Raw genomic sequence first — 26963 nt, forward strand, 5'->3', positions numbered from 1 at the left:
GGTGTAGGACACCAGAGATGTTCTTCATTACCAAAGCGAAAAAACCAAGACACTCTCTCACACACACACACACACACACACACACACACACACACACACACACACACATACATAATGTCTCTCTTACTCAGGCATACTCAGTCTTGCGTGCGTACTCACACATGCTCACTCTCATTCTGTTGCTGGCTTTTGCTCTATAAACACACACACACACACACACGTGGCTTTGGATGCCACTGGGGCACCGGCCACATCAGAAGCCAAAGCGGTTATGATGCGCAGACACAGACACGCCCCTCTTCTAGCCAAACCACCAATCAGAGCACTGTTGAGAGAGGAGGAGTCCTGGACAGGAAGTGATGTCAGAGCAGGAACTGATCTGGTCATGCCACCTTAACTGGGTGGTGGAGAGAGAGGAGGAGTCCTGAACAGGAAGTGATGTCAGAGCAGGAACTGATCTGGTCATGCCACCTTAACTGGGTGGTGGATCAGGGCATGTGGTATGGGGTAGTTTTCAGGACTAGGGGCATGTGGTGTGGGGAAGTTTGAGAGCTCAGGGCACTTGGCGTGGGGTAGTTTGAGAGCTCAGGGCACTTGGCGTGGGGTAGTTTGAGAGCTCAGGGCACTTGGCGTGGGGTAGTTTGAGAGCTCAGGGCACTTGGCGTGGGGTAGTTTGAGAGCTCAGTGGGCAGAGAGAGGGCTGAAAGAAAAGAGAGAGAATCTGGGAAGTTGATCAACAGATTGAGAGAGAGAGAGAGAGAGAGAGAGAGAGAGAGAGATTGTGATGGATCTGGATGTGGATAGGGTGATGAATCAGAGAGAGAGAGATGGATTGTGATGGATGTGGATAGGGTGATGAAGGAGGAATAAAGATATAAAGTAAAGGGGGAAAAGAAAGTTTGGCAGAAGGAAAGAAAAATTGTGTTTTTCAGTTGGGTTGTTTACGTGCTGTGTGGTTTTGAAGGGGATGTGAAGAAGTTATGAAAGTTAAGAAAGAAGGTGATGTTTTATGCTCCTCTTCTGCTGAAGGAGAGGAGAAGAGTTCTTAAAAAGCGGCGAACTTGAACACGTCTCCTGTGGTCTCCTCCAGGGGAGAGGAGGAGGAGGAGGAGGAGGAGAGATGAGTTCGTAAAAAGCGCCGAACTTGAACACGTCTCCGTGTCTTTCACGTGAAGGCTGTCCTGCCCTCCAACTCTGTGTCCTGTGGAGTTCACCAACGGTGAGCACTCGCCCAGGAAACACATAGCGAGGGAGAGATTTAGCAGTTATAACAGTTTTAGTCAGTTTTGTCATTTGAATTCTTTCATGTTTATTTTTAAAGGAGCTTGGTGATTCGACTTTATTTGATCATTATTTATTATTATTATTGTTGTTTTGATACCGTTTCTGCTGCTGCTGCTGTTGTTGTTTTGTTGCTATAGAAACGCTGCTGTGTTGTTTTTGCCACCCAAAGGTGATTCTCTAAAGAAAAACCAAAATATTCCAACAGAGCTGCAGAAGTCGACCCCTGAGGCCTGGCACGGGTCTGGCATGGGTCTGGGCCACGACCGGCGCCGGTCCGGGGCCAAGTGTGTTCTGGAATCGGAAGCTCTCTGGGACTCGAACCAAATATATGACGGGAAAGAAAGAAATATGTAAATAAAGAGAGGAGGGAGGGAGGGAGGGAGGGATGAAGTACAGAACGAGAGGAAGAGGACAGGACAGGACAGGACATGACTGAGTGATCTACAGACCAACAAGTCATACTGGAGACACACACACACACACACACACTCACACACACTACAGAGAGAAAAGTGGAGACCAGACTTCCACTTCCTGCATTAGGGTCCGGATTTGAGCCAGATCCAGCCAATCGAGGCCGGATTTATGCAACTACTGCGAAATCCAACTAAACAGATCCAAGTCCACGCGATTCCTGCTAAATCCAACCAATCAGAGCTAGTTGCAGTCATGCCTTCTGTACTTGCATGTGTAGCTTTCTGTCATTTCCTAATTTCACAGAGCAGATCCTAAGCTAGAGTTTTGGCTGCTCACGATACGCTGCGCCTGGTTCTGTTCGTCTGATAGATGGATGACTTTATTCATCCCCAGGGGGAAGTAGTGGTATCCTACTGACGGCTGAAATAACTCAAACCTGTAGCGTCTAACTTGGAAGCTACACTGGGCGCGTAACTAAAGATTTCCGTTTTGCCTACGCGTAAAAACCTAAAAACAAAAAAAATGTTTTAGCAGACTGCTCTATTTCTTTCAAACGTACATGTCACTTTCACGTCTGGTGGTAGCTACTTTCATTGATTATAGTGGAAGCTAATTGTTGCAGCACAGGGGGAAGTAGTGGTATCCTACTGACGGCTGAAATAACTCAAACCTGTAGCGTAACAGGGAACTTGGACATGACCAGAGCATCTCAGTGGGTCAGCTAGTCTGCTGTAGATTATGCCAAACTTCTAGTCAGAGAAAATGAACGTTCTAAAGAATATCTGGGTCATTGAATTCAACATAGCATTTTAGAACCTTGAGTTGTTGCGGAACGGAATCTTATGTTAGAATGTTCAAAAACCCGCATCTTTAGAGGGTCAGCTGTAGATGGTGCCAAACTAATCTGAGAGGTCAAGGGGGCAGATCCCTCCATGACTACAATCAAGCTTAAGAAGTAATCAAATATTTTATGTTTACGTAATCGTTTACGAGGCTATTTTCAGAATAACTAATATATAGTTATAATAACAATACCAAACTAATACAGAAGTTATTGAATAGAAGGACATCTTTATATATAAGGGAATATGACGCTTTCTCCAGTCAGTGAAGCCATTACATACTGAAGCACCTTTTCCCAAGCATTTAGAGACTATCCTCCTTTAGATCTTATCTTCTGTTCGGTCTTCGACCTTAACCCGGGTACGCCTGGGTCATTTCACTCTGCCAGGAACCTTCTGAAGCTTATCAAACGATCTGACTGCAGCCATGTTATCTTCTCTGCCTGGGTTAACCTTTGACCTCTGCAGATGTCTGCGATGTGATGCCCCTTGACCTATGACCTATGACCTGTCTGTCTGTCTGTCTGTTGACCTGTCAATCTCTAAGTGTTGCTTAATAATGACAATGTGAAAGAGTGTAGCGAAGGTTAATTTAACGATGGTACCAACCAACCAACCAATCATGGCTCTGTTTCTCAGCCAGTCAACCAATCATGTCACTGCTACTTAGCCAGGCAGCCAATCAGGTCAGCCAATTATTCATACTCTGACACAAGAGGGAGGAGTCAAAGACGCCGGTCGAACTGATGATGATGGTGATGATGGTGATGATGATGATGGTGATGATGATGTTGAGGATGATGGTGATGATGATGATGATGATGGTGGTGGTGATGATGATGATGATGGTGGTGATGATGATGATGATGGTGGTGGTGATGTCATTGAGAGTCCCATGTTGGGGGTGGGCGGGGCCTGTAGAAAGCCCGGACCAATCACGAAACTCTAAGCAAAGACATTGGTCCCTTCTAGCCAATCACACAAAACCAAATACTCCGCTGACTTGCCCCCAAAACACCCTCACACACACACACACACACACACACACTCACTCACACATTACTGTCCCACCATCTCACACACACACAGTTTAGGACAGGTGTGTTTGCATCCACTGTCTTCTCTAGATCTGTCTTGCCTGAACTGTCTCAGTTGGTGTGTGTGTGTGTGAGAGAGAGAGAGAGAAAGCCTTTTCAATAGAACCTAATGATCACATGTTCCCATTATCAACTTAAGAGTCATGTTCCCCACCTAGAACACAGAAGGCTGAAGTCGCTATAGTCGTTGGCTACTGTGTGTGTGTGTGTGTGTGTGTGTGTGTGTGCGCGTGTGTGTGTGCGCGTGTGTGTGCACCTGTGCGAGCTGTGGCGGCACCAGTAATGATTTGACTAGTTGATGAGTTGATTATCACCCCCCCACCCCACCCCTATGTAACTAAACCAAATATCCAACACTATGCAGGCAGCAGCTGCACCCCTCACCTCTTCTGTTGCACATCAGCTCGCTGTGTGTGTCTGTGTGAGTTTGAGTGTGCGGTTGGCTGGCTAAATCTTCTACCATTAACCATTCTACCATTCTGCCTTCAACAAAACCTGATACAGTTTAGGAGGACAAGAAGAGAGAGAGAGAGAGAGAGAGAGAGAGAGAGTGTGTGTGAGAGACAGACGGGAAGAGATGGAGTGGTGGCGTGTAGTGTGTTGAATGAGCTGGTTTCTATTTAAGGATTGTATTTGGGGGGTTAGCTGGGTGTTAGTTCTAGGCTGTAAGTATATGAAGCGCATGTTATTGTCTCTAGTATAACTGCCCCCCTGGCCCCGTGGGCATGTTATTGTCTCTAGTATAACTGCCCCCCTGGTCTGTGGGCTTGGGGTCAGGGGAAACCACACAAGAAGAAAAAGTTTATTTATATTTTTACATCTTTTATGATATTCTGTTCTGCTGATTGTTTTTGTTTTGTCGTTTTTTTTTGTTTTTTTTTCCCGTTTTGGATTGTTTATTTGTTTTTATGCTTTTCCCTGGTTGGGCTAAGCGATAATAATGGGCGAAACTGAAAGACTTTTTGATGACTTCCTGTGTTCTGCTGTCATCTTCCCCCTTTGATGATTTCCTGTGTTCTGCTGTCATCTTTCCCCCTTTGTGTCCTGGTTGCTTTCACCTCTGGCTTTGGTTCTGGAGGGGGGGGTTGCCGCGGTGAGGGCCCCTCCCCTCTCTTCTGCTTACCTGTGTTACCAAGGCGACATCAGAACCATTGAGAACAGTATGCTTTGCTTCAGACTCCCCTCACTCTGCTATTGAAATCTTTACTATACATTATTATTATTATTTTTATTATTGTTGTCATAATTTTGTTGTTGATGATAATGTTGTTGGTTGATTTCAAATGATTATCTTGGAGGCTTTTGTTTTTTTTTTTATTATTGTAGTGTGTGTCATTTAAATAGCTGTTATTCGAGTGTTTTCATTATAGGCAGAGTCTCTCAAGCTGTGTGTGTGTGTGACTGTGTGTATGTGCAATTCTTACTGTATTCAGGGCAGACACACCAAATTGATCAAAGATGTTTTGTGTGTGAGTGTGTGATCGAGAGACTGTTGGGGGAGTGTTCAGCTGCAAATGATTTCTGTTCTTGGTTTGTTTCTTCTTGTGAACGCGGTTTGGAGGGTGGCAGGGAGGGTCAAGGGGGAGTTCACAGGGCATCTTCCGCCCAGTCGCCTGCCAACATCGCTTTTTACTGACAATTTGATGTTTCTTTTTCAACCAGCTTTGTTTGTGTTTGTTCATTTGTTTGTCATGTTCCATTTGTTTGTTTCCTTATGATTGTTGACCATCAAGCCCCTCCCCCCATTCACATAGCCCCACCCTCTTTCTCACATTTTTGTGTTCGTCATATAAGCTTCCTGCAGGATTTTTTTTTTTTTTTTTTTTTTGGCAAAGATACGAGTCCTGTCTTATGAGGAATGCGTTAGGATATCTTGCCTGCTTTTCATTGTTTGTTAGAGTTGTTGTTTTTTTTGTTTATTATTATTATTATTATTATTATTATTATTATTATTATTATTATTGATAACAATCTTTGACTCAATGTTTTTCTGAGATCTGCAGTGCTTTGTAGAACCGTGTGTCGGGAAGTGAACAGGTTTCCACTGGACGCCGTCTCCCTGATCAGAAAGCCTTCTTATACTGTCTCTACGAATCAGTTTTGAATTGTCATTATTTTTTTTTTTATTTTGATTTGAGCAGTCAAACTTACATGATGTCTGGGGCAAGAACAAAAATTAAAAACTGGTGTATGTTAAAAAAAAAAAATATTTATAATGACTTGTATAAATATATAAATATATAATAATAATAATAATATCATTATTTTGTTTGGATTTTGGTGTTGGCTGACACTGAATGCTCAGATGTATTGAGAACAGGGGCAGAAGCCTATTAAACCACACCCCTTTGCAAAAGGTTTGTGATTGTATATCTTTTACTATCTAGCCTCCGATGGGGTTTCATAGACTCAGAAACCCAATCAGCTTGTCTACTCTTGAGGGCACCCATCCTCTTTGTTCTGATTGGACAGCATCCGTCGTCTCTGTTCTGATTGGACGGCACCATCTTTATCGTGGCTTCTTTCCTTCTTCGGTGTAATTAAATCCGTCATATAATAGTGTTTCCTTGGGGTGCAAAGTCAGCTGCTTTTGTTTGATTGATTGTTTGGGTAGGTCTAACAAGCACGCAGGCATGTATGCCGCCCAAGTGGAGATGTTGTGAAAAGCAAGCCTCTGGCTCGGCCCTTCACAAAGCCAGGTTGGGGAAACATCAGGAGGCTGCGGGTTTATTTTATTTTAATTTTTGTTTTAAGTTTTTAAAAGTGCACCAAATAAAATTAACATGGAGAAAACGCAAAGGTGGTTTTGAGCTACGGTAGAATCTTTTAAGGAATGATGTTTTTGTTTTATTCTCGCACATTTCTGGAAGCTGTACAACTTTATTTCTGTTTTTTTTTTTTTTTTTTAATTAGTTTGTATTCTATTTTTTGTTTATTTTGTGTAGTTTCCCCCCCTTTTCTTTGAGCATCTCTGCTCCTGTCTTGTTTCCGAACTGAATAAATGCCATTATATTGTGAATACCTCAGGATTTTTTTGGAAAAGTAAAGCTGAAAAAAAAAAACTAAAATTACAAAAAAAAATAAAATAAAATTAAATATGAAAAAGAAATAAAAATTAAACTTCCAAAAACACTCATTACGTGTCTGCTAATTTGTTCAGATGTGATGTACATTGAAAATGTTTCGTACCGCAGTGCTGCAGTTTGGACTGTTCTTCATTCTTCCTAACGGTAAATGGACAGGTCAGTTTAGAACCTCATTATGGCACCACAGACGACATTAAACCTCATCATTTGCACAGTCAGAAAGGTGTTTTATTGGTAACAGGGGGCCCTGTGGCAAACACCTCACTGTGGCCCAATACAGTCAGTTCTGCAGTACCATACATACAACCGTTTTTGTTTTTTTAACGGGTTAGCCGAGTCCTTGCCATTAAATAAAGACTTTACAAGCTTGGTACGGTCATTCGCAGGGAGTCTCTCGTATACCAAATGCTCTGTTGGACCCCTGGACGTCAGTTAATGGTGGGTCACAAGAGTCCTTCACAAGCGTGTAAACTTTTCCCCCAGAAAAATGCCTCCCCCAGACATCAATTATCAAGTTAACTCATGAACTATTAAACAATCTCCCTCTACTAGCAATACATATAGAAAGAGAGGATATCTTCATTTTCCCACGGGCATACAGAACAGTCTGAGAAGACATACTTTTATACGAACTAAAATGAAACAGAAAAAAGAAAACCCAGAGGCTACAGTACAACAGGCGAGCTCTCAAAGCTGTTGGAGAAGACAAGAAAATAAAACTGACCATGGGATAGAATAAACAAGATGTACAAAAGATCAAATAAAAAATATAGTTTTATATACACAATATTAACAGAGTAAACGGTAATGAAAGAGCAACTGGAGGCACCTTTACACACACGTCTGGTTATTTGATGTTGAGGCACATGTTTAGCAGCTCGCACCACACTCACACACGTCTGGTTATTTGATGTTGAGGCACATGTTTAGCAGCTCGCACCATACAGGCGCACACACACGCACCTTTTCTGAGCTGCACTTCAACAAAGGACAATCTGTGGGGCTGTCAGATTTCATAAGTTGTTCGTGTTTAACATACACACACTGCACACGCATAGATCTATCTATCCACACACACACACACACGTCTGGTTATTTGATGATGTTGAGGCACATGTTTAGCAGCTCACTCACTCACTCACTCAGCTGATAGTTCGTTGATGTTGGAGCATATGTTCAGCAACAAACACACCCACACACACTCACTCAGCTGATAGTTTGTTGATGTTGGGGCGCACACACACACACACACACACACACACACTCACTCAGCTGATAGTTCGTGGATGTTGGGGCACATGTTCAGCAGGGCGCAGCAGACGGTGATGATCTTGTCGAGCAGCGGCAGCTGGTCGGCGCCCCCTGATGGGGGGGGCAGCAGCATGTTGACGGGCACCGTCATCCTCTCCAGCAGCATGAAGTGCTGCTGCACCCGGCCCGCCTCCGCCACCTGCTGCAGGTGCGCCCGTACGTCCGCCACCTGCGCCCGCGTCTCCTCCGGGCGCTTCACGTCCAACTGCCTCCGGCCCTTCCCGAACGCCGACGACTTCACCTGCGCGCACATGACGCCCGCGCTCTCCTTGAGCTCGAAGCCGCGCTCTGCCAGCACGTAGTCTCCGCTCGAGAGCCGCTCCAGGATCCCGCTGGCCTCCGCAACCTGCAGCACCACCACGAGGAAGGGAGTACAGTTAGCGCTAATCCCATATCAGCACCACGAGGAAGGGAGTACAGTTAGCGCTAATCCCATATCAGCACCATGAGGAAGGGAGTACAGTTAGCGCTAATCCCATATCAACACCATGAGGAAGGGAGTACAGTTAGCGCTAATCCCATATCAGCACCATGAGGAAGGGAGTACAGTTAGCGCTAATCCCATATCAACACCACGAGGAAGGGAGTACAGTTAGCGCTAATCCCATATCAACACCACAAGGAAAGGGAGTACAGTTAGCGCTAATCCCATATCAACACCACGAGGAAGGGAGTACAGTTAGCGCTAATCCCATATCAACACCATGAGGAAAGGGAGTACAGTTAGCGCTAATCCCATATCAACACCACGAGGAAGGGAGTACAGTTAGCGCTAATCCCATATCACCACGAGGAAGGGAGTACAGTTAGCGCTAATCCCATATCAGCACCATGAGGAAGGGAGTACAGTTAGCGCTAATCCCATATCAACACCACGAGGAAGGGAGTACAGTTAGCGCTAATCCCATATCACCACGAGGAAGGGAGTACAGTTAGCGCTAATCCCATATCAACACCACGAGGAAGGGAGTACAGTTATCTTTAATCCCATATCAACACCATGAGGAAGGGAGTACAGTTATCTTTAATCCCATATCAACTCCTCTTCCCTGACAGTTAGCTTTAATCCCATATCAACACCATGAGGAAGGAGGCACAGTTATCTTTAATCCCACATCAACACCATGATGAAGGGGGCACAGTTAGCGCTAGGGGTGGGCGATATATACCGTCTGCGATAATATCGTGATTGTTGTTTTAACGATGTGCAATTTGACATTATTGAGTATTTAAATTACTTATGGGGAAAAAACACTCAAAATCACCCATTGAAGACTGAGAGAGGTGTATGCGGGAGAAGCTGGCTGCAGCAGAGCAAGCGTCACGTGATCACTAGTGGGTCACAACGTTGTCCCACACACGCCTAATGTTTATTTTGTGCAGCGAGAGTAGCCTACTTGGGATTTTATGCGGCTACTTTTGTCAAGTATTTGTTCAAGTAGCATTGATGAGGCAGTCAAGTTTTTTCCTACATGGTATTATATGGAGAGAAAACATTAGCCTTTGAGTATTTTAATAGTCAGTTGTAAACAAAGAACTATTCTCAAGTAACTGTTGTAAATGGACTGAAGTTCGCTTTCTACGTTTACGGATTATGCTAACCGTTAGCATCTCTATGGGATTTCTCATATACATTAGCCATAAGCTAACGCATTCGTTTATATTCTGTAACTTGGAATGCTAGCCTACATGAGTGCTCTTAAACAAAACATAGAAGGAATTAACTGCTATGTACTCTGTTGGTTTGCTTAGTTTTACAGTGAATCCTATGTAAAGGTTTGAAAAGAACTTCAGCTTCAGACTTTCTCTTGGGAAACTGTTAGGCCTATTAATCTTCTCTAATGTAGCTGGCTAGACCATGTCATTACCACACACCCAAGTGTGTCATAGAGTGACAATGCACTGGTTGATTTGGTTAAAAAGTCACAGGTTAGGTTATTGGTTATTATTGTAATGACGCTATTTATAAATAATGAGCTGTAAAGTAACTCAGACTTTAACAAAAACATTTTTTAACTCGATAACGATAATTCGACTAATTATCGTTATCGTCAAAATCACAAAAAATATCGAGATATTATTTTTTGTCCATATCGCCTACCCCTAGTTAGCGCTAATCCCACATCCCACATGAGGAAGGGGGCACAGTTATCTTTAATCCCATATCAACACCATGAGGAAAGGGAGTACAGTTATCTTTAATCCCATATCAACACCATGAGGAAGGAGGCACAGTTATCTTTAATCCCATATCAACTCCTCTTCCCTGACAGTTAGCTTTAATCTTATATCAACACCATGAGGAAAGGAGTACAGTTATCTCTAATCCCATATAAACACCATGAGGAAGGGGGCACAGTTATCTCTAATCCCATATCAACACCATGAGGAAAGGGAGTACAATTAGTGCTAATCCCACATACCTGCAGCGCCACTGTGAGGAAGGGAGGATATCTTATAAAATACACAATCAAAGTCTCATAGACAGACTGAAGTAGCTTGTTGTATACTGCACTATAAACTTCAACAGTATGTCACAAAGTTCTACAGACAGACTGAAGTAGCTTGTTGCATACTGCACTATCAACTGCAACAGTATGTCACAAAGTTCTACAGAAAGACTGAAGTGAATAATTCTGGACTATCATTAATGGCTAATACTGGTAGTCCAGCCGTACTGCGGAGAACACCCATTCGGATGGCAAAGAAGTCACAGGCACACTCAAGTAGGAAATTGGATTAATAATGTTGATTGATAAATATAGTTAGACTGATCAATCTACCTGCATGTTGGTGCCCCCCCCCCCCCCCTCATGGATCAAGTCGATTTATAAATAAAATTAGACTGAAGTGTCAATCTACCTGCATGTCAGTGGCCCGTATCTTGGACTAACAAAGTTGACTGATCGATAAAGTTATACCATCTAACATTACCTGCATGTAGGTGGCCCGTATTTTGGATTAATAAAGTTGACTGATCGATAAAGTTACACTATGTAGCCTCACCTGCATGTCGGTGGCCCGTATTTTGGATTAATAAAGTTGACTGATCGATAGTTACACTATGTAGCCTCACCTGCATGTCGGTGGCCCGTATTTTGGATTAATAAAGTTGACTGATCGATAAAGTTACGCTATGTAGCCTCACCTGCATGTCGGTGGCCCGTATTTTGGATTAATAAAGTTGACTGATCGATAAAGTTACGCTATGTAGCCTCACCTGCATGTCGGTGGCCCGTATTTTGGATTAATAAAGTTGACTGATCGATAAAGTTACGCTATGTAGCCTCACCTGCATGTCGGTGGCCCGTATTTTGGATTAATAAAGTTGACTGATCGATAAAGTTACGCCATGTAGCCTCACCTGCATGTCGGTGGCCCGTATTTTGGATTAATAAAGTTGACTGATCGATAAAGTTACGCTATGTAGCCTCACCTGCATGTCGGTGGCCCGTATTTTGGATTAATAAAGTTGACTGATCGATAGTTACGCTACGTAGCCTCACCTGCATGTCGGTGGCCCGTATTTTGGATTAATAAAGTTGACTGATCGATAGTTACACTACGTAGCCTCACCTGCATGTCGGTGGCCCGTATTTTGGATTAATAAAGTTGACTGATCGATAAAGTTACACTACGTAGCCTCACCTGCATGTCGGTGGCCCGTCCCCCAATGGCAGGCGAGATGAAGGCAATGGCCCCCTGCGGCGTCATGGCGACCAGGTACTTCATGGTGTAGGTGTGTCGCTGGCAGGAGTAGGTCTGCTCTCGTCCCTTCATGCTTTTGGGCCGCTGTATGGGGATCTCCAGGCAGTCCAGCATGACGACGGCGGCGGCTGCGTGCCCCAGGGACGAGGCGTAGGCCGGGGGCACGGCGGCCAGCAGGCTACTCCTCTCAGGCCAGTGCACCAGCGGGCTGAGCTGGGCGTGGAGCGCATGCACCGTCGCATGGAACACGCGCGCCACCGTCTCCGGGGCAACGCCAAACAGGTGGCTCAGGTGGCCCACGGGCAGGTCCAGCCGCAGGCGCATCAGCGTGAGGAGAAGCTTCTGGAAGGGCGAGAGCTGCGGCGTCGTCGTCGACGGCGATGAGGTCGTGGAGGTCGTGTCTGTGGCGGAGGCGTGGCGGTGATCGTCGTCGTCGGCGGCGGACAGGTGGGGCAGGACGTGCTGGAGGATGCCCATGAGCACGGCGAAGCACTGCAGCCCGGTGTAGTAGCGCACCTTGTCGTCGTCCTCCTCCAGGAAGAGCTCGTCGAAGCGCCGCCGCTCCAGCTCGTAGCGCAGCTCCTGGTTCTCCGCCAGCAGACGGTTGATCTGGTCCCGCCGCACCGAGCAGAACTCGCACTCGGACCGCTCCCCCCCCCCGCCCACACCGCCGCCGCCGCCGCCGCCGCCCGTCTCGCCGTTCTGATTGTCCTCGTCGAGCTCCTGTAGCTCGTCTCCATCTCCACCTGCGCCAGTGGTGGTGGTGGTGGTGGCCTCGCTGGGCTCGTCCTGCTTCAGGAGCAGATGGGGCACCCAGTCAGCGTCCTCCTCAAGCATATCATTGGCTGGCTGACCTACTGACACACAGAACATCGTCAGGGGTTACAAAACCCCAGTGGATTTACAAACAAACTAAATAAAATTAAACCTTAAGATTTCAGCCAATTGTTTAAATTATGTGGATCAGCATACCGACAGATTGTAATAATTAGGTGATAAATAAATAAATAAATAAAATCATTGTTACTTTATCTTTTTTGGGGGGGTGGGGGGCAACAAATAATTTGTCACAGTTCCATACTGATAGGATAGAACCCCCTGACACGCCCACCAAACGAGAGAGGACCACCTGAAACGGACATTGTTGCAACCAAACATGTCAATCGTAACATTGTGGTAAGAATGCCCTCGGAAAAGCCAGTTGCTTCTAGACTAGACGCTCAGCTCAGCCCTTTGATCTAAACAACAAGGCGGTCCTACTGCATTAACCAATCAGGACTCCACCAAAATAGATTGACATGCCTGCCTACCTCTTATTTTGTGTGCACGCGGTAAACTGAAGGGGCGAATTGTAGCGGAATTCAACTTGCAAAACATGCGAGAAGTGTTTTGACAATTTGTGCACAAACATGATAATGATAGATGGACCCACATACTCGGCAGCTAACAACAAACGATATAGAAAGTAATTAAAGACACTAGTTTGCTGAATTTAGATACACGTGTAGCTATTTGTTGAGCTAACTCACCTGACTGGAAATGCCGCGAACACACCTTCATTGATACAGGGATTTTGTCGAAAGTTAAGTCGGACCGTCCCACCGCGGCTATCCAAGCCATCCGACGTCTCTTTGTTATGTCAGAGAGTTGGGTTCCCCCGGTCTGCTTCCACGCCGGGAAACGGTAAAAAGACAACCCGTTGTCCAGTTTTCTGCCTTGGTGGTCGTGGGAGAAAGCCCTGCAGCTTATAACGCAGCACTGATTGCCACCCATTTCGACTCCGACAGACGAAATCGTAGCGTTGAGGAAAACTTTCTTTAACAAATTAGAAACCTGCAACTTCGCTCCAGCAAACCAGCTGGCTGTGCGAGCCACGGGGATTATGGCGGCTCGTTCAGGTGATAACGTAACGTGATGTCACATCCTTTCCCCCCAGGACTGTCTATGGGACTGCCCCATGAATTCCAAGACCAAGAGGGCAAGTAGCAAGACAAGATAGTCTGAATAACTTCACCAAAAGGCAATTGAATTAGGTCTATTGGAAAACGTGGGTATACTTTTGCCAAAATCTGATCTAGAAGAGGTGTGCAATTTGTGAAAGGCAACAAAAGTCACTGCCAGAAAAATGCAAGAGCACCTGGCTGCAGACCTATGGGGAGTGGAGCTCCACTCCAGAACGGAAATACGTCACCTCCACTGTCTATGACGCACCTCCACTCCGCCCCTACAGTGGTGGCTGCCTGGCCGCGCTTTTTAAAATGTGTGCACATCTTGGAGGAGCTACGTGAAAGAAGATATCTCTTGAGAGACTTGTACAACTTATACAGCTGTAAGTTTGTAATGTTTTGATAATAAAGGAGTTAAAGATATAGCACGACGTCTGTTTTTTCATGTCAGTAAGTCAGCAGGTTATAGTAGTCTTACTCGCTAGCTGCTAATGTAGCTAGTAGCTCTAATAGGTGACTTAGGCTTACTTTATGCGTTTATTTTCTTCCTAACCCTCATTTCTCTCCCCAGATACAGACCAGAATAAACGTCATTCTCTGATAGTATATGTCTGTGATTGGTGGGTAAAGTGGCATTCTATGCCAATCTGATACTATTGGATACTCTCTAAGAGAGTCTCTTGATACCAACTGCTACAGTGTATTTTCTCCCCAGAAACAAGCATATTTTGTAGATTAAGTGATGGTAATTGGTTTTTTTAATGATGTCGTCACCAATGCATGATAACTTTAGGTAACTTGTACTGTCAAATTGTCAGTCTGTGGTAAATTGATGAAGGTGAAGACCGTTTATCTAGAGACAGCAGTGCGACCCTATTCAAGGTAAGTACCCTCTATTGTAGCAAACATGGGGAAAGCCTTCAGATGAGTTACCCTCCTTGTTAGCCTTCAGATGTAGGCCTAGAGGTAAAATTAATTGATATTGACTTTTGGTAGTTGAGTTTACATGGCTCTAAAGGATCGATTAATTCATGGTGCAGCATAGCTGCTATAGTAGATGGAGACGTCCTGCGTGTCGTTCGTCTAAGCAGTTGATAGACTTTTGTCTCTATTGTCTGGCTTGGTGTAGGCTACAGTAATTAAGTATATGTATTTTTCTAACTTAAATTAGTAACGTTAACGTTACTTGATGATGGTGCGCCTTTTAGCTGAAACCGATTAAATTGCCAATTTACGTGCGCTCAGAGGTGAGACGAAAGCTGCTCAATAGCCTAATAGAGACACCTTACTAACACCTGTTAATATGTGTGTTTAAGTTAACAAATTACATATAAAATGAGAGAGGGCAAGTGAATGTGCACTCACTTTCCGATGTTGAAGCGTTAATTGTGGCGCTGATTTTGGCACTAGAGATTTTCGTTAACGTTATGCGTTGCTGTCAGTCTGAGGTAAATTGATGGAGGAAGAGAGGAGGCTGCCACTCGGGGCTTGTCAGTGAATTGACGCAGCAAGATAGGTTAAGTGCCCGAAATGGAAATAGTACTACATATGTGGTGGTGATAGTTGTTGAGTTCACATGAATCTTGTCTGTTGATTATTTTATGGTGATGAAATAACGAATTACTTCGATTAAGCATAGGCTTAGTGCTTAGTGTAGCATAGTTTGTTGAGCGTGAAGACCTCATTTCGTTTTTCTTAATAGTAAATAAAAAAAAATATACAATAAATATTGTTAATAATGCTGTCTAAATAATGTTGTTTGTATTGTCTGGTTTGATGGAAGAGGATACAGTAGTGCTATTCAAGTAGATTTTCTAACTCTAACCCTAATAGTTGATGTTGGTGCACCGTAGCGCTCGGAGGCAAGATGAGCGCTACAGTATGCTCAAGCGCTCGATATGATAGAGAGAGAGAAAAAACGGCTGTCGTTGGTTAAGATGTAGGTAACAGTATTCAAGTAGATTTGCTAACTTTAGGTAGTGATGTAGTGGAGGCTAAACGCAGTTTATCCACCTCAGACATTTCAGAAGTAGAGTTTATCCTCTTATTAGAGTTTATCCACCTCTCAAAGTAGTTTATTCAACAAGTGCAACTTTTAACATAAAAAAAACACACTGTATGATCCACATTCACAATATATTTAATACCACTGGTATTGTTAAAAACATGATGGTGGCACTAGTCAGTGCATCAAGTTTACTCTGCTGTTTGTTTTACCTTGGCGCATGCCTCTGTCATGGTCAGGCTTACCCACACACTGCAACATTTGTTAATTCTTTAGGGCAGTACAGGCACATGCCTTACTCACGCTACACATAAGTTGTTGTATGGTATATCGCTAAACTCACAAACCACATTACTGGTTATAGTGTCAGTAGTGCATCATTTTCTCTCACTTTAGTCATGTTTCTTTTTTGGCACGTATGCCACACCCACAAGCACTGCATCACTGATTGGTGTTGTATTTTTACACTTGTGTTGTATTTTTACACTTGTATTAATTAAACTTACATATTCTACTGCTCTTCATACTATCCATTCTGCAGAATACACTTATTCTTACTTCTTATAATGTTACTGTTTCTGCACTACAATAGTACTGTTGACACTCTGCACATAGCTGTACATATCTGTCTATATGGTTCATACTGAATATCCATATTTATTCTATTTTTCTGTAACATATTCTGTTAATACACTACATATATTTATATTATTCTTAATACTATTATATTGTTACTGCTACTACATTGCACATATCTGTACACGTTCATAAATTGTTCATATTACATAGCCATATTTGTTCTGTTCTTATAAGATAACTGCTAATACACTGCACATATTTATATCTAATTTATATTACTCTAAACCACCTTCTGTAAACCAACTGCATACTACTGTCTACACTGTGCTATATTTCTTGTTCTGCCTATGCACCACCTGTCTAAACTTTGTGTGTTACATTGCACTTTTTTGCCGTTCTGGTTAGACACAAACTGCATTTCGTTGTCTTTGTAGCCTGTGTTTTTAAACTGTTCTTGGCACGTATGCCACACCCACTAGCACTGCATCACTGATTGGTGTTGTATTTTAGTGCGTACACACTCACTTTGACAGTTGTTTTGAACTGTTCTTTGCACATGTCATACCCACAAGCTCTGCATCAATATTTCAGGGTTGTGCAAAACACTACATCACAGGTTGACATTGCAGTAAGTGCACACTTACTAGCCTGTGTTTTTAAACTGTTCTTGGCACTTATGCCACACCCACAAGCATTGCATCACTGATTGGTGTTGTATTTTAATGCGTACACACTCACTTTGTCAGTCGTTTTGAACTGTTCTTTGCACACACATTTTATGTACACACCAAGTTTACTCTGCTGTTTGTGTTACTCACACACTGGTTGATATTGCATCACTGATTGGTGTTGTATTTTAATGCGTACACACTCACTTTGTCAGTCGTTTTGAACTGTTCTTTGCACACACATTTTACGTACACATCAAGTTTACTCTGCTGTTTGTGTTACTCACACACTGGTTGATATTGCATCACTGATTGGTGTTGTATTTTAATGCGTACACACTCACTTTGTCAGTCGTTTTGAACTGTTCTTTGCACACACATTTTATGTACACACCAAGTTTACTCTGCTGTTTGTGTTACTCACACACTGGTTGATATTGCATCACTGATTGGTGTTGTATTTTAATGCGTACACACTCACTTTGTCAGTCGTTTTGAACTGTTCTTTGCACACACATTTTACGTACACACCAAGTTTACTCTGCTGTTTGTGTTACTCACACACTGGTTGATATTGCAGTATGCACACTTACTAGCCTGTGTTTTAAACTGCATCAATATTTCAGGGTCGTGCAAAACACTACATCACAGGTTGACATTGCAGTAAGTGCATCACTGGTTGGTATTGTATTTTTAGTGCGTACACACTCACTTTGCCTGTTTTGTTGTTCTTGGCACTTATGGCACACTCACAAACATGGTTGGTATTATATTTATACCTGTTCTTGGCACCTGTCTTACTCACACTACATGTTCTACGTGGCGACTACAAACGAGGACACAGCCCTGCAGTACACCCGTGTTGATGATCACTGCTGAGGTTGAGGTTTCAACAAACACAAATCGCTGGTTAATATTGTATTTAAGTACGTACACACTCACTTTGCCTGTGTTGTTGAACTGTTCTTGGCACATGCCATACTCACACACCAATTCACTGATAAATGTTGTCAATTGTACAATAAGTGGGGACTTACTTTCTTGTGTTTTAAAACTGTTCTTGGCACATATGCCACACTGACACACACCGCATCATAGTCAATAGTAGGCCTACAAGGTCCAGCATATACTACTACATCACTGGTTGATGTTGTATTGCTGTAAGTACACACTCACTTTCTTGTGTTGGACCGGTTCTTGGCACCTGCCATACTCATGGTCAATGTTTCAGGCTCATGCACACACAGTACAGTACATCGCTGTTCGATATTGCACTGCTGTAAGTACACACTTACTTTCCTGTGTTTTTTGACCTTATCTTGGCACATGCTGTACTCACACCACATGCTCCATGATGAAACAACAAAAGAGGACTCCGAACACAGCCCTGCAGTGCACCCATGTTGATCATCAGTGATGAGGAAGAGTGTTCACCGACCCACCTCTGGCCCACCAGCATTAAGCATTTTTCCAGCTACGCGCACGGATGGCTGTATTAAGGTCGAGTGCCATTACAAATTGAAACGGCATATTGCTCGATGTCGGCAGTAGGCCTAGTTCTACATACATGTAGGTTACACAGAACGTTGCAAATTGACATTACAGTATATCAAATTTGTGGAATTTCTGAAATTATCGTACGTGTAATTCAGATAAAATGAACGTAGGCTACGCACAAAAAACCGTGCGTACGCCACTCTTCCAGGGGCCTCATTTATAAAAATGTTGCGTAGAAACCATCCTTCATTTGATCTTAGATCATTTCTGAAATGATCGTACGTGTGATTCAGAGAAAACGAACGTACGCACAAAAAAAACGTGCGTACGCCACCCTTCCAGATGTGCCCATTATAAATCACAAATGAACGTCAACTTTTGAGCAGCCGGATGGTTTTAGGTCTCCGCCTTGTAAACACCCCCTCATCAATATCATTAGCATATGTTTTAATGAAATCAATGGCCTAAAAACGGTAGCCTATGTAAAATGATATATTGAAAACATTGTATAGGCCTAGCCTATGCCATCTGATGTTAACTATACGTCAAACATTAAGCTGCGTCCAAAAACGACTTTAAAAACCTTCTGATATTGATCATGCATATGGTAAAGAAAGACATGAGATCGTTGGTCTTGGAATTTTGAAAATGCATCGCACTTAGACCTCAGATTACTTGCAGTACCCCGGCATTAGGCCTACCACAAGGAAATGATCGTACGTCAAGAACCTGACGTGGAGATAAGCACTTTTCCACGTCAAAGACGGTTTTTATAAATCTGAGCGTTGGCATGGATTTGAGCATACGCACGGTCTAAGATAAAATCTGTGCGTAAGAACGCTTTTTAACAGTTAAGAATTAGTGCATATGTAATTAGGAAACAACATAATTACTAAAATTATTCATTGCGCATGTTCTTCATGTTACAGGGCCTCCCACAGCAACATTTTGGTGTTGACTGTGGAATTTTCATGATCATGGTGAGTTGCTAAGCTTGCATTTAGTAACACACCATGCCCATTAGGCACACTAACAGTGTAACAGAGAACACTGTTTTTAAGCTTAATGCAAGCACATTTACACCTGAAACATGGAGCCATTAATATTTCTTTGTATTGACAGTATGCTTGGTACATCGCCCTGGAGACACCATTTGATTTCTCCATAGTAAGTGCTATCTAACAAATGTGGTAAATTTAATTTCATTGAATCATTATATTGCGCCTTTTCCATGCATTGTAACTTTTTCTTCTTTAGCATGACATGCCCTACCTGAGGAGGTGGTGGTGCACAGTGTTAATGGAGAATCTGGAGATCGAGGGGTATAATTTGTGAATAATCCTGTATTAATAACTATTCAATCGAAATGAGAAATGCAAGGACAAAACATGTATTTGTTCAATTACAGGCATGGAAGAAGATTCGCACATTTCACAGAGGAGGGCAGAAAGACGGCAGACGGTAGTGTGGCACCTGTTTTCCGTGTGCCACGAAAAAGGAAGCTGGACACTATGGTACTATGATGTGGAATTGTGCAGAGATAGTAGCATAAAACTGCTATGACAAACAGTACACATTACACATTTTTTTTTTTTTGTCATTTTAGGATGGTAATGGGCAGATAATAGTTGGTAAGTGTCTTGCCTCAATTCGACAGTTTAAGTAATGTTAACTGCAGCATTCTCAGTTTTTTTACCTTACATCTTTTCATTACTGTGATAACAGGGCCACCAGCAGCAACATCAGCAGCTCCTACAGCCCCAACAGCAGCTCCAACAGTCCAGTGTGACAGCTGTGTCTCCATTGAACAGGTGTTTATTTCTTCACTAACCATACAATCTGGATGACAATAACCCAAACAAAGTTGTTGTCTATTCTATTTTTTTTCATTGTAATTCTAAGTTGTGTCTCAACTCAAGTGTTAATGTGAACTCGCATCTCTTATGAACAATGTTTGTCTCAATCTTAGAGAGAAGAGAGTTTCAGTGAATTAGAGGACTTCAATGAAGAATGTGAGGACACAAGTTGTGAGGAAGTAAGGGGTTATATATTGCACATCAAACATTAATCAGGACCCCCACCCACCCGCCACCACACATCCAGTCACTCTCTTAGACACACACATTAGATCTATGATGTTTGAACCACCCAATCTGGATGACAATGACCCTAACAATGTTGATTTCTATTTAATTTGTATTCTATGTTGTATCTCAACTAACCTCAAGTATGAATGTGAACTCACTTTAGGACTCTTATGAACAATGTCTGTCTTTGTATTAGAGAGAAGAGCGTTTGCGTGAGATACAGGAGCTCAGCAAAGACTACCAGAACACTAAATGGGTAAGGGATTATATATTGCACATTAAACATCAGGTCAATGCAGATCCTTAATTACTGAGACCGCTAAAACACAGAACCCCCCTCCACACACACACACACCACCACCACCACCACAAACACAGGCTCTTGCATAGACACGCATTCGATCTATGATGTTTTAACACTGTTTTATGCATTATCATCTATTGACCTCCCCACATAGACCTACAGTACACAAGTGTCCATTGCTGCACACAGGAGAGGCATCAAGCAAGTGAGAGCATGGTAGGCGTAGGCCTGGCATGGTAGTGCAATGTTCCTTCCACTAAAAAAAATTAATTGACTGAACTGCCTTTTAATGTTTGTTGCTCAGCTCTTCGAAGAGGCAAAAAAGGCAGCAGACTGGTTGAATGAAAACAGTGGGCTGATAAAAAATAAATATTGGCTGCCACGGGTGTTGGACATGGAGGCGGAAGAGCAGGAGGAGGTGCTGGCCAGACAGTTTGTCCAGTTGGACGTTGAAAACATGAATTTGTTCACATTTCAATTTACCACCGTCCAAGATCACGAAACATTTTCTATTCATGTACGGGACGAACTTCACATTCGGGCAATGACATCATTTGTCCAAAGATCGTTTCCAAATGAAAAATAAAAAACTCAAATAACATTGATTCTGATTCCAGTTCTACTTATCAATTCTGGTTCCTATTGATTCTTCATTTCAATTTCAAAATGTAAACTTTTGTTTTTAGATCTGTTCAAGTGTACTGTATTGCTTGTACTGTATGCTACACATCTCTCTCTCTCACACACACGCTAGGCTACTGTATTGCTTGTAGCCTACTGTATTCCTATAAATGTGCCATCTGTTCTGGTCCTGCTGTTGCCAGTGACTTTATAGGCTACTTACACCATTTACTTTTATCTACATTGTGTACATGCTCTTCGAACAACAACAGAACTACAACACACAACAGTACAATAAATCATTGCTTTTGGTATCTTTATTAAAACTACCTCAAAAGCCTAGTGGAGGAGCATGATCTTAAACAATGTTAATACGTAACGCTAATTCGTTTTCTGCATTAGTTACGATCGGTCGATGTTCAGAGGAAAAACGCGAAAAACGTAAAATTACCTAAGTTAACGGAATATCACAATACCTAATGTTCATTTATATACAATTAATTTAATTATATATATATATCAAATACACAAATAACACAAACCTGAGGTCTCACGTTATTTCAGCGACTACTTCCTTATTCAAGTGGAGGTGACGTATTTCCGTTATTGAGTGGAGCTCCACTAATAGAATTCCCCCAGAGGTCTGCAGCCAGGTCCCTCTCGAAAAATGAGCAAATCCAACAAAATTGTGTGTTATTGTAAAAGTCCAATGCATGCATAGTAGCCTAGGCCTAACACTCATTGAACTCCAGAAACGCTCAGCCTTCTATTTGACAATGTAGCCTATGAAGGGACAAGGGAACTCTATACATGCTCATCCATTCCCAAGACTGGAAACTTTGTGAGAGTGTGTCGTTCATCACAAACACGCCTTGTGTGTGAAATTGACATGCCTGAAGTTCAAATACTGTAGCCTCCTAGGCTACTTGCATGAGCATGTGGCATCTGCCAAGAATATTTAACATTCAGACTGAGACTGTTTCAGTGCCCATGGAGCTGACTGTGGATTCAGACTGAGACTGTTTCAGTGCCCATGGAGCTGACTGTGGATTCAGGCTCCTCTGTGTGCATTCTGCCTAAATGTCTGTATGAGAGACACCTCAAAAGAGAACAGCTACTGTTTCCTACAAGTCAAGTCAAGTCAAGTCATTTTATTTGTATAGCACATTTAAACGAACGACAGATGACCCAAAGTGCTTTAGAGTAAGTTAGAGCAGGAATGACAGAAACTATATGCCTTGAAGATACATAGACAGGTGTGCCATACTCCATGAATATAGGCTAGTTAAATAATGTAAAATAGAATAAAACAGATTTTAAAACGATAAAGTTTAAAAAGGTAAAACAAAGCATAAATATAAATTAAAAGACTATAAAGTATAAAAACCAAATGATAAATTCCCAAGGATAAGAAAATAAAATAAATAAATATATATAAACACTTCAAAACAAAGGATAAAACAAAAAGGCATAAAAATAAATTAAAAGGAATTAAAAGCAAGAGAATAAAAGTGTGTAATGTATTTAGTTAAAATACAAGTAATTAGTCATTTGGAAATACAAAAATACCCACACAATAATCATGGTACTAACAAGGCATATTATTGAAATGTATCCCCAAGAGACAAGAAATACTATTTTTGATTGGCTGGCGGGGGGCTATTAATTCTGTACACTGGGGTACCTATGAAGTAGTTCTGGTAAAAAATGAAATCACCATCAATGTAAACAGTGATTGAACTGACAAGCAGGCTTCGCAATAGTGGAATCAACTGTAACAAAGCAAACTACCCAGTACCCACCATCATTTTCCGTAACCAATGTAAGTAGTACAACAAATTGAACAGGTGTGCCTAAACTACTGGACTACATTTCCCTTGTTGTGCTATAAATGCATGCCTACTGGCAACATGGGGGATAAACAGAATAACAACCTATAAGGTGTCCCAATATACGGACTGATTTAACTTGGGAGAGAGTTCCACTCCGGGAGAGAATTCCACTCCGGGAGAGAGTTCCACTCCGGGAGGTCTTAGTCTCCGTCTCCTCCGTTATTTCTGCATATCAGGACACCTCAGCGGATCTTACTCCTTTTACATAAATCCTCATGTCCAATCCAAGTTTTAATACTGTCCTGTAGTAAATGCGGATCTTACTCCTTTTACATAACTCCTCATGCCAAATCCAAGTTTTAATACTGTCCTGTAGTAAATGTGGATCTTACCCCTTTTACATAACTCCTCACGTCAAATCCAAGTTTTAATACTGTCCTGTAGTAAATGCAGATCTTACTCCTTTTACATAAATCCTGTCAAATCCAAGTTTTAATACTGTCCTGTAGTAAATGCGGATCTTACTCCTTTTACATAAACCCTCATGCCAAATCCAAGTTTTAATACTGTCCTGTAGTAAATGCAGATCTTACTCCTTTTACATAAATCCTGTCAAATCCAAGTTTTAATACTGTCCTGTAGTAAATGCGGATCTTACTCCTTTTACATAAACCCTCATGCCAAATCCAAGTTTTAATACTGTCCTGTAGTAAATGCAGATCTTACTCCTTTTACATAAATCCTGTCAAATCCAAGTTTTAATACTGTCCTGTAGTAAATGCGGATCTTACTCCTTTTACATAAATCCTCATGTCAAATCCAAGTTTTAATACTGTCCTGTAGTAAATGCGGATCTTACTCCTTTTACATAAATCCTCATGTCAAATCCAAGTTTTAATACTGTCCTGTAGTAAATGCGGATCTTACTCCTTTTACATAAATCCTCATGCCAAATCCAAGTTTTAATACTGTCCTGTAGTGAGAATGAACATCAGCTATTAGCTACTCAAGGTCATGGGGTCAAAGGCCACGGTCCTAATATTCTCCCTCTGTATCTTATCTGTATAGTTTTCAAATTTTAGTCTTGTAGCACTTAACACACCTGACAATTCAAGCTCCTAGTTACTTTTTAATTTCTTTCAACTCCCTGACATGTTCTAAGGGGTTCTAAGGGGCTTTAAGTTGTCTACAGGGTGACAAAAATGGACATAAACAAACAAATTTGGTTTACACCCCATGTTGTCCTTACAGAAGGGTGATAAAGTTGACCATTTTGGCTCCCACAATTGACTTTTCTTTTCATTTTTTTTCAACTTTACACATATTCAGAGGGATCGTAATAGAAGAATGTTGGATCTAACACTTTTAAGTTGGTCACAATGTGACATACCACAGCAAGAAAAATGGAAAATGGCTAAACATTTCATGCTTTTCTTCCAAAAAGGTAATGACATGTTTAGGTCAACTTTACAGTTGAATGTAGGGAATTGCCTAAGGGACATCTCCAGGCACCCAGCCTATTCTTAAAACCAGATTCACCAAGATTCTGGCCTTTGGCTTTATGATAAGCATTGCCTATTGTCATGGTTATAGCGGGTAGTATATTTAATTGAGTGATGACATTTTGGCTTAGTTGAAATACTCAATCCCTCAAAGTATTTTGTTACAAACTACATTTGAGTTTTTCCAACCCTGCAAAATACAAATGACAAAATACGCTAAAGTAATTAAATACGTATTTTAAATACATATAATTAAAATGCTGCCCATGTCTGCCAGCCCGCCACTTCACTGACCTCTGCTCCTGTAAAAATGATTGACTGGTAGATTAGAAACGAAAGTAAATAAGATTGAAGCAATTTTGCAGAATTGGTGACGGCACACAACTTGCGCAAAATCATTTCGGTGATAGTTAATGTAAAATGTAAATCAGGTTTGTAGGCCAAGTATACTTGCGTATACAAGGAATTTGGTCTCTGCATTTATCCCATCTGTGAATTAGTGAAACACACAGTGAACACACAGTGAGGTGAAGCACACACTAACCCAGAGCAGTGAGCTGCCTTGCTAAAGTGTCGCTCGGGGAGCAGTGAGGGGTTAGGTGCCTTGCTCAAGGGCACTTCAGCCGTGGATGTGGGCATGGGAGAGCAGTGCTCAACCAATTCCCCTGCCCTCATTTTTCCTACTGGTCGGGGATCAAACTGCATGGCAACCCTTCAGTTTCAAGCCCGAAGCCCTAACCAGTAGGCCACAGCTGCCCTATGTGAAACGCGGACTATAACCAAAGAATGTAAAGGAGATAATTGCACCAAATAAAGGCTGTGGTTGTGTTTCTACACGTAATTTCTGTCAGAAACCAAGTAGGGTGGCCTGCCCCCACTGCTAAAAAGACATCTAGAGGAGACACTGAACTGAATGATGACATCACAGTTCCTGAGCCTGACAGTCCTGACACCATGAACACTCACGCAACCCCTACTTAGATAGATAGATACTTTATTGACTTTATTTATTTACTTGTGTTAGACGACCCACAAGCTTTCACTCACACACACATTCTAACATATGGATTTCTACTTATGTTTTGAGTGCTAAAGTAAGACATTTATAATACCTTCTGTTCTAGCAAAATGCCTGTTCATATATTTGTGGTATTCTTACGTACAAGGGGGATGTTGTCTTCTATACATTAGCAACATTACAATAGGTGGCAGGAGCGCATGATTTATATGTCGTCCCCTTAGAATTATAAGGTTCTATCTGACTTTTTTGTCAAAATTGAGTTATTGACATATTCTTATTATGTGACATCTTCATAAGGTGAGGTGAAGTGTTTCTTGTAGCTGTATGCATTTTTGGACATTATATCTAAAGAGGCTTGTTCCGCTTATCAATAGGCTATATGAAATTCTAAAACGTGGAAGTTCAATATCTCAGAACTACTGAGAATGCTGATAAAACCTTATAATGATGATTTGAGAAGAATAAATGACGCCGTTACTGCTGTGCTGCGTCTGACTTATTACAGTTACTTTGCACACACACACAATCGACTATACTACATTACAACCTAACAATGACCTCTAGTGTTCAACGCAAAGAACTGCATCTGCTTCCAGGCATACAGAGCATTGGGTCTCTCTGAAAGTTGCAATTTTTTTCAACGTCCTCTTGACCAATAGACCTCTGAAGTTAACCTACAAAAAGGACCCAAAAGCTGCCATCTTTGGCCATATAAGAAGATCCAGATCTCTTCACATGGAAAAAACATGGCAGCTTTGGGTCCGTTGTACACGCACACACACACACACACACAGACACAGATCTATTTTGAAAACGAGGCATCAATGCATGCATATGGATTTAGGCCTCATTTCCATTTGACTGTCAATTATGTCTGTAAATCAGTCTGAAATTTGTTCTCTTGTGTTAAACGCCAACAACTGTATTTTGGGCACACAAAGCATACTGCCAAATGCGAATGCTTTCAACCAGAGGTGGGACCAAGTCACTGTTTGGCAGGTCACAAGTAAGTCCCAAGTCTTAGCAGTCAAGTCCAAGTCAAAGCCAAGTCGAGTCCAAGTCCAAGTCCCAATCTTTTTCAAGTCCTGAACAAGTCATCTGGTACTCTTCACTCAATAATGGCATTATTATTAGGACTTGAAAAAGATTATGACAC

The 26963-nt window shown here is 42.1% G+C and overlaps 5 protein-coding genes across 9 annotated transcripts in view; 4 read left to right on the forward strand and 1 right to left on the reverse strand.

The window, feature by feature from the left end:
- Window positions 1-26963, forward strand: part of LOC121718854 (zinc finger protein 665-like) — a 1212449-nt gene that overhangs the window by 749512 nt on the left and 435974 nt on the right.
- LOC121718796 (NACHT, LRR and PYD domains-containing protein 3-like) overlaps window positions 1-26963 on the forward strand; it is an 800724-nt gene that overhangs the window by 697091 nt on the left and 76670 nt on the right. Inside the window, exon 18 of the mRNA XM_042103998.1 lies at window positions 3340-3346. Within this exon, the coding sequence (XP_041959932.1) occupies window positions 3340-3346 (7 nt within the window). The remainder of the gene's footprint in view (window positions 1-3339; window positions 3347-26963) is intronic.
- The window catches only part of LOC121718792 (protein NLRC5-like), a 787595-nt gene that overhangs the window by 598494 nt on the left and 162138 nt on the right, over window positions 1-26963 (forward strand). The window lies entirely within an intron of this gene.
- LOC121718904 lies at window positions 7483-13850 on the reverse strand. 5 transcript variants are annotated; one of them, XR_006034047.1, is made up of 4 exons: window positions 13275-13850; window positions 11686-12602; window positions 7805-8383; window positions 7483-7694 (listed from the first exon to the last, which is right to left on the reverse strand). XR_006034047.1 is itself a non-coding variant. In XM_042104335.1 (4 exons), exons 1-3 carry the CDS (start codon window positions 13516-13518, stop codon window positions 7991-7993), a joined length of 1554 nt encoding a protein of 517 aa, XP_041960269.1. In that variant the 5' UTR covers window positions 13519-13850; the 3' UTR covers window positions 7483-7854; window positions 7961-7990. The 5 variants fall into 5 exon arrangements, 4 of the variants coding, with proteins under 4 accessions (XP_041960269.1, XP_041960268.1, XP_041960270.1 ...); XM_042104335.1 differs by having other exon boundaries at window positions 7483-7854; window positions 7961-8383; XM_042104334.1 differs by having other exon boundaries at window positions 7483-8383.
- Window positions 17558-21436, forward strand: LOC121718973. 2 transcript variants are annotated; one of them, XM_042104453.1, is made up of 10 exons: window positions 17558-18443; window positions 19370-19420; window positions 19563-19607; window positions 19698-19762; window positions 19849-19954; window positions 20047-20071; window positions 20166-20251; window positions 20410-20475; window positions 20724-20783; window positions 21136-21436. In XM_042104453.1, exons 1-10 carry the CDS (start codon window positions 18360-18362, stop codon window positions 21415-21417), a joined length of 870 nt encoding a protein of 289 aa, XP_041960387.1. In that variant the 5' UTR covers window positions 17558-18359; the 3' UTR covers window positions 21418-21436. The 2 variants fall into 2 exon arrangements, with proteins under 2 accessions (XP_041960387.1, XP_041960388.1); XM_042104454.1 differs by lacking the exon at window positions 19370-19420.

This window comes from Alosa sapidissima, chromosome 9 (assembly GCF_018492685.1).
Source record: "Alosa sapidissima isolate fAloSap1 chromosome 9, fAloSap1.pri, whole genome shotgun sequence".
Classification (NCBI taxonomy): domain Eukaryota; kingdom Metazoa; phylum Chordata; class Actinopteri; order Clupeiformes; family Clupeidae; genus Alosa; species Alosa sapidissima.